Raw genomic sequence first — 15894 nt, forward strand, 5'->3', positions numbered from 1 at the left:
TATAAGCTCTGTTTTGTGTTGAAATAACTGCATCTCGCAATACTTATATGTGCAGCCAAGTGGAAGTCGCAGCCCCATGTACGAAAGTGGTGTCACCAGTTCCCTACTGTGACCTGAACTATCCCAATCATCAGATCCCTTTAGTGTCATTGATCGGCGGGCTGAGTGTCTAGTGAAAATCCCCCCTACGTGCTCAGTCCATACAGATCCCCCCGATCGCCTCCTCTCTCTTCTCTGGCAAGCAGCAGGACGCCCGGTGCGGCGGCAGCAGCGGCTCCCCGTGTGGATTCCTCAAGGTGCAGCATGGAGCTCATCGCTGGGCTGTTAGGAGTCAATGACATATTGAGCTCAAGTGCCCACAAACTTCCGAGGAGCAGCCTGCATCCCCCGCGCCAGGTGGACCTTGATGGCCCCCGCTTCATTAGCTAGGCCGAAGCCGCGGCCTTTCCTATGGACCGGGAGGCACGTGGATCGCTGTGTGTCCCGACCCGAAGGTGCTGATCCGTACGGATCAGTTGCACCCCTAGTGACAATACTTGATGTGTTCCCACTGTCATATGGCATTCTTGTGCCACAGTGCCTACACACCGTCACGGTTTTATCCACTAACCTCTTTCCTTCATCATTATATTTGACAGGGAAGCCAAAATGCTCCCATACAGGGGATTTAAATGACGCGGGGCATTCAAGCTCCTCCGTTCGCCATGACCACGCTGTGTGTGGACTGAACATGCGCAAATTATTATTTTTTTTTTTTTTAGAAAACAATCCTCGGATCACGTGTGTGCGGTTCGGATCAATCTTTTTCGGTTCGGATCACGGATCAATGACGATCCGTTGCACCCCTATGTTCAATCCTGGCCTAAATCACAATAGATGGCTAAAATATTTTTTTCTGCTCCTCAACCACCCCACATTCACAACAGGCAAATTAGCTAAAAACCTGTTTGCTCCTCTAATATCTTCACAGTGCAGTCTGCTTGGTGGGGACAGCCTTGGCTATAGTGGAAACCGCAGTCCATTCACTTCAATTCAACCCTATCAGGCTGTAAACTGAGCTCCAAAGCTTTTGGAGGCCTCTGTGCATATACAGGAGTACCATTCTGTAGATGTCTGAAGATTTTAACCAGCAGGGCACACAGTGAACATAGCCAAGCATGTGCCTTTTATTATAAAGCAGTACTCATGTTTTCGGTCAAGTTACTGTGCCTAGTTCTAGGAGAAGCATGCTGGTGGAAGGTCATGGGTCTGCTTGTAACACACAGCACTCCCGCAGTCTCCCCCCAGCACCAAACATGTTATATTTACCTGCTAGGTGCAGTGGTTGTGCACAGAGCAGCACTGATCTTCCTCTTCTGTCGCCCCCCGCCGGCACTCCTGGTTCCCCCCCCTCAACCAGTGCCCCAAATCAAGCCGCTTGCTATAGGGGCACTGGTGTGTGCTCACAACTGATCACTGCTCTATGCGTTCATAAGACCGAGCTTCGGCTCGGCCCATCCCTCATTGGCTCACTGGCTGTGATTGACAGCAGTAGGAGCCAATGGCTCCTGCTGCTGTCTCAGCCAATGAGAAGAGGGAATTCTGGGACAGCCGTGGCTCTCGTTCACATCGCCCAACAGAAAAGGAACTCAGGTCAGTGGAAGGAGGGACTATGGAGGGGGAGCAGCATACAGAGCGGAAAGCTGCCGACAGTGAGCAGCTCTACTCTATGGGATCTGTGAGAACCGAGCCATTGGCGATGTTAGATGGCTCGGTTCTCAGTGCAGAGGTGGCAGGGGACAGATGTAGCATCAGTCCCATGCTGCACCCACCTAAGTATAGGGGGAACAAAAACACTTTGCTTTTAAAAATATTTACATTTGAGGCCAAGTCCACTTGTATAAGAACAAACACAGTTAAAAATAAAGTATCTTACCATCTTCTTCGCCATCATTTTCCGCTGTAGATCCATTTTCCTCTTCAAAGCTTCCAATACCCGATTCTATTTGTGGTGGCTGCACTTGCTGTTGTGACAACAGTTGTCGAACATTGTTAATTTCTCTTTTCAGCAATTTTAACCGTTTACTCCGCGATCCGCTTGATTTCATTGCAAAAGTCAAATCCAGTTTTTCCAACAGTTCTTTTAGTTGTTCTTCCAAGGGCATATGTGCACGGTTATCCGTATTCAGCAGCTTATCAACTGCAGATATATAATTTAATAGTGAAAGATTAATTACTAGCTATGCTCAAGTAATGGGCATTTAATCCTGTATTAGCAATAATAGGATATCTGTGCTTACCAAAAAGGGGGACATAAAATCAATGATCGTTGGATTTATACAGCTGCCTACAGGAGGAACTGGACACTAGCAAACAAAAACAGTGACCAACCGGGTATAACAGCTCCTACTACCACCATGGCTCAGTTTAGCGATAAAACTGAACTTAAGAGTAAAATCAGACAGAGGGGCGGCACATGTGTCCCTCAAGGCACTACAGGAAATTTATTTTAAAAATCCAATTTTTCTAAGTGCTCCATGACAGACACAGCACTCAACGAATGTTGGACATTCAAGACCTCAAGACCTAGGCTTCAACAGCCATGCTGTTAAAGCTGGCAACTGAAGCAATATGGTAAACCAGTCCTTGGGAGAGAAAATCCAGATGAGCCCAAGGAACATCTGCCAGAAATCTTACCAGGTCAGAGTACCACATTCACATGAACCAATCCTCATCCTTTCTAAACTACTGCCATAGTGCTGATCTAGAAGGATATACATGCCTCCTGCATGTATCCTTACCTGTCAAATGTGTCCCCTCTGTCTGTTATAAGAACCGAAAAACTGCAGATTCTGTGGGTGGATCTGTTGTCTGGAGCTCGGTGGGTGGAGTCGTGATGTCAGTAGACTCCTCGCCCTCTACACTCCCCTTGTCGACATGAATATTTTCCTTACACTAAATTCTGCCATGATCACTAACATCCAGTCAAAATCTAAAAAAGTAACCACATGATTTTAGAAAAGGAGTGGGGGTGGGAATTAAAAAACAATGTCTCCAGACTAGTACATGAGATAGGTAAATAACCTGTCACTCACAGCAAGGGGGCAGAATAGACCAAGGTTTTTCTCTGTATGTCAGTTTTATTTCACTGAACAATAAAAGAGGATTGCTCAGAGCTGGATTAACTGTGTGGCAAGACTGGGCACAGATGATAGGAAATCTTATACTGTAAAAAAAAAAAAAAAAAAATCGGGTTTACATCCACTTTAACTCTGTATCAGAGTTTCAGAGAAAGAAAGGCTTCGATCTGGCTGTATGGACCCCTCAGAGCCACCAGAGCATGCATGGCTTATAACACAAGATTCTCTGCACCTTGAAAAAAAACCTGTCCAACTTGTTGTTGCACCTTGACAGGAAGTCTACATCCAACATCCACCACAAGAGACACGGTCCTGGAACCATTCCACAAGCAATGACGTTTTGTCAAGGACAGAATTATTCGTACATCTCTAACCATGGCAAGACTTTCAGTTCCTCCCCAGTGTTGATGAACACCACTGCACAACTGAATCTGGAGTGCAAAGCAACACTCCACACAGAGGTCGTAGGCACTCAGCCCCTCACCATTAACCTTTTCCATAACGAACAGGAATCAGCACTAGTAAATGGCAGCCAAAGATCCTAGAACTAACCCTTAGTGCTCAGCCAACATGGCCTACTCAAAGCAAGTCTTCAGAGACAGGGTCAACACCTGGGGCTGCGCCATGGCTCTAGACCCATCAAGCACTCTACAGTTAGCCAACTAGAACACTCGGGTCTGCAATGTACAATATGCAGTGTCTAGTGCCCAAAGGTAACATTCCACTGTAGCTCTGTACTCATGCAGTGGGGGGGGGGGGGGCAAGTACTGCCTTCAAGTGCTGCAGAATAGTCAATACAGATAGCTGTGTATAGTGATCAGCGAAGCAGCTTATCAAGGCATCCTAAAAAATATATTCTTGATCGAAGAATAGCTAGCAAAAGAAAGGTTAGACTTCTCTCAGCAGAGAATGAAAATGGTGTGCTTTCCCCTAGGACACTAGCAAAAAGCCAAGGCACGCTGGAAGTAGGAGAGCTTATAACAGGCTGGTTGAGTTTTTTTTTTTTTTTACAGACAGAGTCCCTTAATGAATGCTAAGGAAAAAGCTTTAAAAAACAACCAGAACACAGTGTAATCAGCACAGAGGAGATGGGGTACATTTAAATATATGCAGTGGTTACTCCTACTATCTTGCACGTCAATACAGGACAGAGGCTGTGAGGTTTTAAACATCATTTCAACCAAATACCTGCAACGGCAGGAGAGCCAGGGTTTTGAAAAATGGGCCCAAAAAATAGTATAGTGGCACTTTTCTTAGAGGGCAGGCGTTTTTTGCAAGTGAGACAGTGGTGAAAAGAAAATCTTTAAAGATGCAGTAACTTTAGGCTGCTTCACCTGAGCGCCAGGCTGTTCTGACAGGTAAAAGTTCTGACACCTGTGGCCTAGTTCACACCTAGTTTTTTGGTACTTTGTGCAGAAATGCACTACAGTCTATTTAACATGGTTTCCTATGGGACACGTTCACATCTATGCTTTTATCAGCTGCTGCATTTTTGGAAAGGGTCAGTGACTTTTTTAAATGCAAAAGTTTTGGTTCAAAAGACTTTAATGGGGGCGCTGCAGAATAGCATGTAGTGTTTGACCCACTTTTTTAAATCTGTCAAACAAATTGGCAGGAAAACAAAAAAAAGCATCCAAAACATGTGCAAAAAGGCAAACACTGCAGGAACGGTTTAACAGCACACAAAAAGTGGAGTTGCTGACTTTTAATATACAGACACTCACCTGTCCGACGGCCCATCAATGCGGCAGCATGAATCCTCACTCCTCTCCCCCCTGCTCTCCATGGCGCAGTCATTGCAAGTGTGGGCACCCAGCTGTGAAGCTTGCAGCTTCAAGATTGCAGAGAGGGAAGGGCAAAATTACATAAGCAGGAAGTACCTGTCAAAACCAGGTACCCACTCCTCCCCCACAAAAAAATTACATCCAAATGTGGCATGCAAGGGGGCGAGGAGTGCTTAAAGCGGAAGTTCCACTTCCACACAAAAAAAAAAAAAAAAAAAAACACATTCTGACCATTGCTAAATTTGATAAGAACTACATGACTATTTAAAATGTGCTGTTTACAATGAGGTTTAAGTCCAATGAAGTGTTTGCCACCGCCTGGACTTATTTACAATGTACAGTTTTACTGAGCACCGGCAATACAGCCGGGGAGGACAGAACATGCTGCATTTTTCTTGTACTAGAATGGTGTAAAATGCATAAAAAAACACAGGGTACCATTAGAATTCTACTGGTCACCAATGGGTTTTCAGCATTTGACAGTTCATTTCAGCCATAAATTTTAACACTAAAGCCCTGTACACACGGCCCAGATTCTCGTCAGGAAAAAAACATCGTTTTTCCTGACGAGATTCCTGGCAAGAATCTCTTGCCGGCCGAGTGTACAGACACACCATTCAAAAGAACCGCCATTCTTTTGAATGGCACAAGCGCGGTGACGTCATCGACTATGATGAGCTTGCCGTCGCCGCCATTTTGCTTCACCCTACCTATGCCTTGGAAGCTACCGCGCATGCGTCAAAGTCATTACGAGCATGTGCGGGTTTCCATGTGGAGAGGCAAGTATACACACGCTCTGGTTTCTCGGCAGGAAAACACTTCCAAGAATCACGACGAGAAAATAGAGCACAGGTTCTCAATTTTTCTCGTCTAGATTCTGGGCAGTTTTCTTGACAAGAAACCTCAAAGTCGCGTACACACGCTTGGTATACTCGGCAAGATAGCTCTGCCAGCAGTTTTCTTGCAGAGAAAACCGTGCATGTGTACGAGGCTTAACACTGCTATAATGATCAGTGCTGAAGAGTTGCTGAAAGCAAGTTAACCCCCCTCAAGACTTCGATGTCTGACAGTGAGTACAGGCATTTATATAAAAGTGGGAAAAGTTCAACCCTAAATCATATCTAGTTAACATCACGTTTTATGCATTTATGTCAAAGCCAACAATTGGTTCCTTTCAGCCTTCATTACCCTTTTCAGGGTAACGTATTAAAATTAACTTACCATCCTCCCAGGAAAATTGCAGGGGAGATTCATTTTTTGGTTGCTCTGGTAAATGCATCCCTGTTTCTTCATCAAAGCCAATAGCATTAGCATCTCGCCTTGCTTGCCTTAATAATGCTCCTCCCTGATCTCGCAACCGAACAGCAGCTCTGTAAAAAAATGTGTCCTTGGCATTGTACTTCAAACAGTTTTCAATGATAAGGTTGAAGTCCTCTTCAAATTCATTTAAATTACGGTATCTCTGATCTTCTAACTGTTTCTTCATTGTGGAGAAATCCATGGGATGTTTTATGTGGTCCATGTAATCAGGAACCTATTAAAAAATAAACCAATCCTAATTATAATAAAAAAATTGAATGTAGCAAAGATGTGTTATCATTGAAATCTTAAAGAAAAAAGGGTTGATTGTATCAGTTTTCTGAAGTCATCAGTTGTAGAAACACGGTTGGCCCTTACCTCAGAAAGATTCACAGGTTGAGAAAATATATGGGCAGAATCCTTTTCCTGCAATTGTTCCAGAACCGTCCGCAGGATTACTGTCAGTGGTGTCAGTTGAAGCTCCATAGCAACCTGCTCAACCTTAACCTAAAAAAAAAAAAATGTTTATATATATATATATGTGTGTGTGTGTGTGTGTGTGTGTGTGTGTGTAGTTGACAAACATGCAATGCACTTCAAGTGTATATAGTGTACACTTCTTTTTATATATAAAAAATATAGAAGATTACAGAAAAAGCTGTCTAGTAAATGATCTGCAGCAACAGCAAAGAACGTCATACTGTACATAAATGTTTGGTTTTAATTACAAAAAGGCAGTTTAGAGTGTAAAAAATAAACTGCACTTTAACCACTTAAGCCCCGGACCATTTTGCTGGCCAAAGACCAGAGCACTTTTTGCGATTCAGCACTGCGGCGCTTTAACTGACAAATGCGCGGTCGTGCGACGTGGCTCCCAAACAAAAATTATGTCCTTTTTTTTCCCACAAATATAGCTTTCTTTTTGTGGTATTTGATCACCTCTTTGGTTTATTGTTTGCGCTACAAACAAAAATAGAGCGACAATTTTGAAAAAAATTCAATATTTTTTACCTTTTGCTATAATATGCCCCCAAAAAAAACTATAAAAAAAATAAAAAAATAAAGTTTCCACAGTTTAGGCCAATATGTACTCTACATATTTTTGATACAAAAAAAAACGCAATAAGCGTATATTGATTGGTTTGCGCAAAAGTTATAGCGTCTACAAAACAGGGGATAGATTTATGGCATTTTAATTTGTTTTTTTACTAGTAATTTATTGTGACTGCGACTCATCGGGCACTTTTGACAAATTTTGGGACCAGTGCTATAAATATGCACCGATTACTGTGAAAATGACACTGGCAGTGAAGGGGTTAATCACTAGGTGGCAATGAAGGGGTTAAGCATGTCCTAGGGAGTGATTCTAGCTGTTAGGGGGCATGGCTACGAGAGACACCTCACTGATCGTATGCTCCCATCTCATCGGGAGGAGCAACGATCAGTGACAGTGTCACTAGGCAGACCGGGGAGATGCTTGTTTACACTTGCCTCTCCCCCCGTTCTGCAGCTCTTTGCCCGATCGCGGGACACCAGCAAACAGAGTCCGCGGCCACGGAGCTTACGGCAGGAATTTCAAAGTGACATATACGTTACTTTGCCCAGCCGTGTCATTCTGCCGACGTAAATGTACAGGAGCCGGTCCTTAACCGGTTAATGTCCAGAAGATGAACCCCTTGGCGCCAGCCACACGCAAATACGCGGCCTCTCGGCACCGGGTCCTTGGCGCAGAGGCCGCTTATTTGCGTGAATTGTGGTCAATACAGCTGTGCCGAGTACGCTAATCCTGCATGCTCCTGCCAGTTTACTCCGCCTCACGGTGATCTCAAACTCAGAGGAACCTTCCGCTACTTTATCGAAAAGGAAAAAAAAAGGTTTTGCCTTTAGTTTTACGTTAAGCAGATACAGTGTTGCTATGTTTTATTTCTCAGCTTTCCTAAGGTCTGACACACAGGGCGTCTGTAAAAGCTCTTCTAAACACCCAAAAACTCGAGACAGAAAAATGCGGTAAAGGCCGCAATTTGCACATGCGTTTAGGCGCATACGCTTTTACATGTCGGATATTCATCTGCTCCTCTCAAAGCAGCGCCTTTGGTGGGGTTTTGTGTTTTCTGCCAGTAAAACACTCCTCTTCTAAATGCCTACCTGTGCAAGGACACACAGGGGAGCGCAAAATCTGGGAAAGCTCTGCATAGAAACCAATCAGCTTCCAGTTTTGTTTTTGTAGTCAAAACTCAATTGAACAAGCCAAAGTTAGCAGCAGTTAGTAAATCAACTCTATAGGCTTACATAAAAAGGTGCTTTTACAGGAGGAGGAAGAAAAGAAAAGAAAAAAAAAAAAGAAGAATCAATGCCTGTATAAGTAGTGTTTTTTAAGCTGTATGCATGAGGCCATATACTTTGACCATGCTATAAAAAAAAGGGTCTGGTAATAAACATCTATCTAAAATAGAAAACTCAATTCTAATGAAGTAATAAAATAAAATGTGTCAATACCATACATCAAAAAGGTTCCAGTTCATCAAGTATGATACAAAACAAATAGTTGATGGGACAGAAAATCTAAAAAACTAATTTTATTTTACACTTCATTTTCGGCTTCTGTGTGGTGCCTTGAAAGTCCCATCCATTCTATTCTCTGTACTGAATAAAATTACATATCAAAAATTAAAAGTACAAGTAGTGCTACCTGTTCACGTTTTAACTTTTCCCGTTTTCGGATAAGTTCAATTAATAACCTAGCTCTCTCAAGGTCATGTCTTAACCGTTGCCAGTATTTTAATTTCCTTTTCAAGTTCTGAACTTCTTCATCATCTTCTCGCTGAAAAGAGTTAAAAAAAAAAAAAAAATCAAAATCAAAATAAATTTTTCAAGCACATCAAAACATTGTTTATGGTGCCACATAACAGCGTATTTAAAATAGGACAGACATTCTGTAAGCAATCTTCAAAAATGTATAGAAAGAACAGTTTGCACAAGGGTCAATTATATCACTGTGTACAGAACAGCCCAAGTTTTTATGGCAGGAGAAAAACATTCTATTAGAATCCTGTGCAATGAGAATAAAAGGAGATGAAATCCTAGTTCATTACATTCAAAGTAAATACATCTCAATGCTTTATTCTAGCATTGCGCCGATACTAAGAAATTGCACAAGGACTTGCACTCATGCAAATTCTCCAATAACAAAAACGATAATTTTTTGCAATTTCATTGCACTTTGCATTGACTTCTGTTAAATGAAGTCGCAGCACAGATCCAAATCGCACCAATCTGCAGCTTTGAAATGACGCTGAAGTAGTACAATTTACACGCCACAGATCAGTGCTTTTTGAAGTTGCTACTTCAGTGCGATTTCAAAGTCGCAGATCAGTGGCATTTGCACCTCTTATTTAAGCGTGGCTTAATTTAACAAAAGTCAATGCAAATTGCAAATGGTGTGCGACTTGCAATGTGGTTTTGAACTGTCAAATCGCACCAGAGTTAAAGGGGTTGTAAATAGGGCTATCTGATGGGAGGAGGAGCTGCGAGAGCCCCTGAGGGACCTCAGAAGAGGATGATCAGGGCTACACTGCAAAAACTAGCTGCACAGTGGAGGAAAGTATGAGACATTTGTTATTTTAACCCCTTAGTGCCGAGCGTACGCATATATGCGGCCTCGGCTTTAAGGGATTATAACGGGATGATGCCTGCAGCTGATATTCCCTTCCCCTCCCGCCGCTCTTACCGGGCCCCTCGTCCCTCTGGAAGACCCAATCTGCCACTTTTGGCAGCTAGAGACAGACTGGCACAAAGCCGGAAATGGCTTTGTTGCAGTCTCCTGTATGTAAACATGGAATAGAAGTCACTTCCGGTTTACTTGGCTGTCAATGGCGCCGGTTTAAAAAACAGTATTCAGAATCGCAGTTTTTGGCGATCTGAATACTTTGAAGTGCAAAGAGGGAATTTGGAGTCTTTTAGATCCTGATCCCTCCATAAAGATTAACTGTCACCACCTACTACTGTCACAAAGTGATGTTTACAATAAAAAAAAAAAAAAAAAAAAAAAAAAAGCGCCCGCATATGTAAATGGTGTTCAAATCAAATGTGAGGTATCGCCACGATCGTCCGAGAGCAATAATTCTAGCACTAGACCTCCTCTAACCTAATAACTGTAAAAAAAAAAAATTACAGTGTCGCGGCCGCCTATGGAGATTTTTTAGGTACTGTAGTTTGTCGCCATTCCACGAGTGTGCGCACTTTCAAAAGCGTGACACGTTTGGTATCCATTTACTCCTCGTAATATCTTTCACATTATACAAAAAAAAAAAAAAAATTGAACTTTACTGTTTACTTTTTTTTTTTTTATTATTCATGAAAGTGTCTTTCTCCCAAAAAATTGCGTATGAAAGATGGCTGCACAAATACCGTGTGACATAAAATATTGCAACAAGTGCCATTTTATTCTCTAGATTCTCTGCTAAAAATTATATATAGATTTTAACTTGTAAGCAAGTATATATAGATTTTAACTTGTAAGCAACACGTCAGAAATAGGCTTAGGCATGGGGAAAAAAAAAAAACACACCACACACACCACGCCATGACGGCTTACAATCACTAACCGTAAAAAGAAAAAAAAATGCATTCAAAAGGAAAAATTAGGTATTGGTATTGATAATTGCCATCAACGAGCACTTGAGAAAAAGTATCAGTAATACAAAACAAAAACAGCATTTTCACAGAGCCTTGTGTGTACAATATTCATGATCACCAACTTTACCTGTTGAATGTTTTTCTGGGACTGCAAACTAGACTGAAGCCGTCTGAGTAAGGGAATGCCATTTCTTGAGAGTCGCTTCAGAAGCCAATAACCATGAACTCTCTCAATGAATTGCTTCTTCCGCTGGATTGACACCTGGTTTGAGATTTTGTTTATTCTGAACAAAACATAAACATCCTTAAACATTTTAGATCCGGCAAAAATGCAATAAATGTTGCTTAACAATTAACATGCGACTTTAAATAAAATACTTCTGTTGCATTATGACATTTTTTATTTTTTAAGGCACTCATGTTTTATACTTATACGTGTTTGTACTTGTTAAACCAAGGAAAAAAAAAAATTTAAAGTTCAGTGTGAGGTTTTCATAGCAGAGCCTCTGCATTAAAAAGCACTTCAGTGTTCTAAAATACAGTTTTAAATCACATACTGCAGACCTACAAGCAGTAACCGTTATCTTACAGTCAAATTTGCAAAAAAATCTGCAGTTTGTTATGCGTTCCTATTCACGCAGCATATCTCTTTGGGAAAAAAATAAAAGGATTTATTACCTTTCTAGGTGTTTTTTTGGAGAAGGTCTAAAGCCTAGTACACACAGGTCAAATGTCAGGCAACATTCAAGCCCATCTGTATGGCAGCCGGTCCCCCTGTTAGCGCATAATAGCACAGCAGGGGAAATCGCTGTACTAACATCAGAGTGTTAGTACAGCGGCTCCGAGCTGTCAAGTTTTTTCCCCCCCAATAGTCTAGGCCAGGGATATGCAATTAGCGGACCTCCAGCTGTTGCAGAACTACAAGTCCCATGAGGCATAGCAAGACTGACAGCCACAAGCATGACACCCAGAGGCAGAGGCATGATGGGAATTGTAGTTTTGCAACATCTGGAGGTCCGCTATTTGCATATCCCTGGTCTAGGCTTTAGACGCAGACTACAAGCTACTCAGACATTTGAAAATGAAATAAAACGCAATCTGTCTTCACTGACAAAAGTGCAGACAGATTAGGTTTCCTCTTATTAACATACAGTGAAGAACCATAGCCCTAAAATCTTTTATCCTTTGTGAGGACAGACGGCATTGAAATCTGATTATGAGGCCTGCCAGCACACTACAGACAGGACAAACTATTGTAAACAGTAACCTAAAAATCCCTCCTGAAAGCGGAATACTACTCACCTCAGCTCCAGCGATCATCCCTGCCAGGATGACGTCACTCCTACAGGAGTTCAGATTCGGCATTGCCAAATTTGTACAGAGAGCTGAAATGTACGTATGTAAAAATGTTTTAACTTTTGCTATGTGAATAGGAACATGTAACAAAGAGGTTATCCTAATTTGGCTGAAAAAGTCAAAATACACTTTTTTTTTAATAAAGAAGGGGACTGGGGTTCAAAGATAGATTGAGCATGCTGCAAAGCTCCAGTGAAAGATAACCATTTTTACAGTTAGAAACTTAGCAAAGCGATTCTAGTCCGTTAAAAAAAAAAAATGAAATAACTCACTTACCTTAAAGTCCAAACCCCATAAACATATTTTTATAAATTTTAAAGTGTAAAACAAATGTTACCTGTCAGTGTGTGTAATACGCATTGCCAGATCGCTCAATTGTACCTTAAAGTGGTTGTTAGGACACCAACATCTTTATACCGCGCCCTTGGTGTTCCAATCCTGTGTGCCCCTGTGTGCGTGAGTCATAAAAATAAATAAAAAAAGCCTGCTATACCTTTCAGAGCTCTTCTCAGCAATCACATGATCAGCTGTCTTTCTTCTCTCCCCATCTGACAGATGCAGCGGGCGGGGCAGATTCCCCCGCTGACGTCACTCGGGAGAGGGGAGGGAGGAGAGGGCACCAGGCAATAACGTGATCGCCAAGAAAAGCTGTGAAATTAGGGTTGTCCCGATACCACTTTTTTAGGACCGAGTACAAGTACCGATACTTTTTTTTCATGTACTCGCCGATACCGAATACCGATACTTTTTTAAAATGTCATGTGACAGTTTTCAAACCACAATACAGACTAAGGATATTTTCTTTAGAATTATGAAGAACTCTAACTCAAGACATTATAAAAGAATAAAAATGAGTAAAAATGAATAAAAATGTTTTATTTGCTTGTCACGCAGTAGTAAAAAACTCAAAGAATTTTCATAGAACATGTTGATAAATACAAAAAAAGTATTCTATTTAGGCATCGGGAGCATTTGCGCGAGTACAAGTACTCCCGCAAATACTCGGTATCGGTCCCGATACCGATACTAGTATCGGTATCTGGACAACCCTAGCAATTAGTTATATCAGGCTTTTTATAAATCACTCACACAGAGGCACACAGGATTAAAACACAGAGGGGATGGTATGAAGAAGATGTGAAAGTTATTTGAGCAGCAGGAGTTGAGGGGGTAGGCACTGTCATAAGCGGACAGGCAGAGAGGCCTTCCTTGAAATGGCATATGTGTTAGGCACTTTTTACAGGCAGCTTCAGTTCAGGCTTTTAGCCACAAGATTATGGCCATGTAAATGGATATTAGAGCCTTTTTGGAAATCAGTCTCATAACAAGTTCCACGCATTTTAAAAGAGACAGAATATCAACCACAAAACACACAATACAAAGGTTATAAACTGAGTTACAGTTCAGCAAGTATTTGATTCCCCACCAACCAACAATGATTCTGTCTCCCACAGACTGGCTACAGTATGTGCTCACGTCGCACACAGATTAGTCCTGCCAATTTAGGAAGGTGCTCTGAACAACAGCTTGTTTTGTGTATATAAAAGACACCTGTCCACAGAATCATTCAAACCTCACCATCATGGGAAACACCAAAGAGCTGTCAAGAGGATGTCAGGGGCAAGACCATAGACCTGCACAAGACTGGATGGGCTACAAAAGACCATCATCAAGAAGCTTGGTGAGAAGGAGACAACTGTTGGAGCAATTATTCTCAAATGGAATACTAAAACCATCAAACCGCCCGCCATACAAGATTTAGCCTCATGAGGTAAGGATGATCATTAGAAAACTAGGATCAGCCCAGAACTACACAGGGAGGACATTGTGAATGATCTCAAGGCAGTTGGGACCACAGTCCCCAAACCAACCATTAACACAATACGCCGTCATGGATCGAAATCCTACAGCACCTCCAAGGCCCCCCCTCAAGAAGGCACGTGTACATGCCCATCTGAAGTTTCCCAATGAACATCTAAAATGATTTAGAGAAGGATTGGGAGAAAAAGTGCTATGGTCAGATGAGCTCTTTGACAATAATTTAATTCGCCTTGTTTGGAGCAAGAAAAATGCTGACGTGCTTTGGGGCGATTTCCATGCTAAAAGGTACAGGTGGACTTTGCCGCATTGAGGGCCAATGGACAGGGCCCATTTATTGTAAAATCTTGGATGAGAACCTTCTTTCCTAACACTAAAGATGGCTCGTGTATGGGTCTTCCAGCATGACAAAAACCCAAAACATACCGCCAAGGCAACAAAGGGAGTGGCTCAAGAAAGTAATGGCCTAGTGAGTGTCCATGCTGGATGTAAACCCAAATTATTTTTTAATTAAGGCTTGCACCTTGTATAGCTTAGGATTTCATATCATCTGTGCCCAGCCTTGCCAGGAAGAGTTAACCCAGCTCTGAGCAGTCCTCTTATCTTTTTTGAGTGAGATAAAAACTGACAGGAGATTTACATATCTCATGCAGGAGCCTGTGAAAAACATGCCGTGTACTTCAGATCCCCTCCTTTCTAATACAGCTCTCCCAGGATTGGCTGCTGCAAACCTCAGCATGATTGGGCATGCTGAATTCATGTGGTGACTTTTCTGGGTTTTGACTGATGTTAGTGATCATAGCAGAAGTCAAGTGTTAGGCCCCGTACACACGACCAAACATGTATGCTGAAACTGGTCCGCGGATCAGTTTCAGCATACATGTTTGGTCGTGTGTAGGCGCGAGCGGGCAGATTTCCAGCAAACATTTGCCCGCCGGGCCTTTTCCCAGCAGACAAATATTCCTGGACGTGTTTTAAAACCGTCCGCTGGAATCCTGCCCGCTCGGACATGTACGGTCGTCAGTACAGACCTACCGTACATGTCCGAGCGCCCGCCGTCCCTCGCATGCGTCGAATGAGTTTGACGCATGCGTGGAAGCATTTAAATGGCAGGCCCGCCCACGTCGCTGTGTCATCGCCGCGGCGGCGACGCCACGGCCCGCGTATTGTTTACGCGCGGACTTCTGTACGATGGTTAGTACAGCCATCGTACAGAAGCCCTCTGGCAGACATGTACGGTGAAAACGGTCCGACGGACCGGTTTCATCGTACATGTTTGCTCGTTAGTACCCGGCCTAAGAGATACACGGGAGAAAGTGTATGCTGACAAGGGGAGTGTAGAGGTGGGCGGGGAGTCTGACAACACAACTCCAACCACTGGGCTCCAGATAGCAGACCCACCCACAGAATCGGCAGTTTTTCCGGTCTCAGAAAGAGGGGAGACATTTGACAGGTGAGGAGGATACATGCAGGAGGCATCTATATCCTTATAGATCAGCACTATGGCAGTAGTTTAGAAAGAATGAGTTTACATCCACTTTAATCCAATAGAAAGTTTATAAAGAGCTGAAAATTCGAGATGACAAGTGACAGCCAAGAAACCTTAAGGATTTAGAGATCTGTGAAGAGTGGACCAAAAATCCCTCCTGAGATGTGTGCAAACCTGGTACACCAATCAAAAAACATATTTTACACACTGAACTGCAACTCATTTTATAAAATTTGTATCATGTTTTTTCTGGATTTTTGGTTGACATTCTGTCTCCGTCATTTAAAAATACACTTGTGGCAACAATTATAGACCCTTCATTTCATTGGAAGTGGGCAAACTTACAAAATCTACAGGGGATCAAATAATGTATATAGCCCAAATTGGCTGACTA

The 15894-nt window shown here is 42.5% G+C and overlaps 1 protein-coding gene across 6 annotated transcripts in view; it reads right to left on the reverse strand.

Annotated features, from left to right (window-relative positions):
• BRD1 (bromodomain containing 1) overlaps window positions 1–15894 on the reverse strand; it is a 104390-nt gene that overhangs the window by 69330 nt on the left and 19166 nt on the right. For all 6 annotated transcript variants that reach the window (XM_040343650.1, XM_040343649.1, XM_040343648.1 and 3 more), the window contains exons 3-7: window positions 10965–11121; window positions 8892–9023; window positions 6581–6709; window positions 6125–6437; window positions 1916–2179 (exon numbers count right to left, since the gene is read on the reverse strand). In XM_040343650.1, coding sequence (XP_040199584.1) covers window positions 1916–2179; window positions 6125–6437; window positions 6581–6709; window positions 8892–9023; window positions 10965–11121 — 995 coding nt within the window. The remainder of the gene's footprint in view (window positions 1–1915; window positions 2180–6124; window positions 6438–6580; window positions 6710–8891; window positions 9024–10964; window positions 11122–15894) is intronic.

This window comes from Rana temporaria, chromosome 3 (assembly GCF_905171775.1).
Source record: "Rana temporaria chromosome 3, aRanTem1.1, whole genome shotgun sequence".
Classification (NCBI taxonomy): domain Eukaryota; kingdom Metazoa; phylum Chordata; class Amphibia; order Anura; family Ranidae; genus Rana; species Rana temporaria.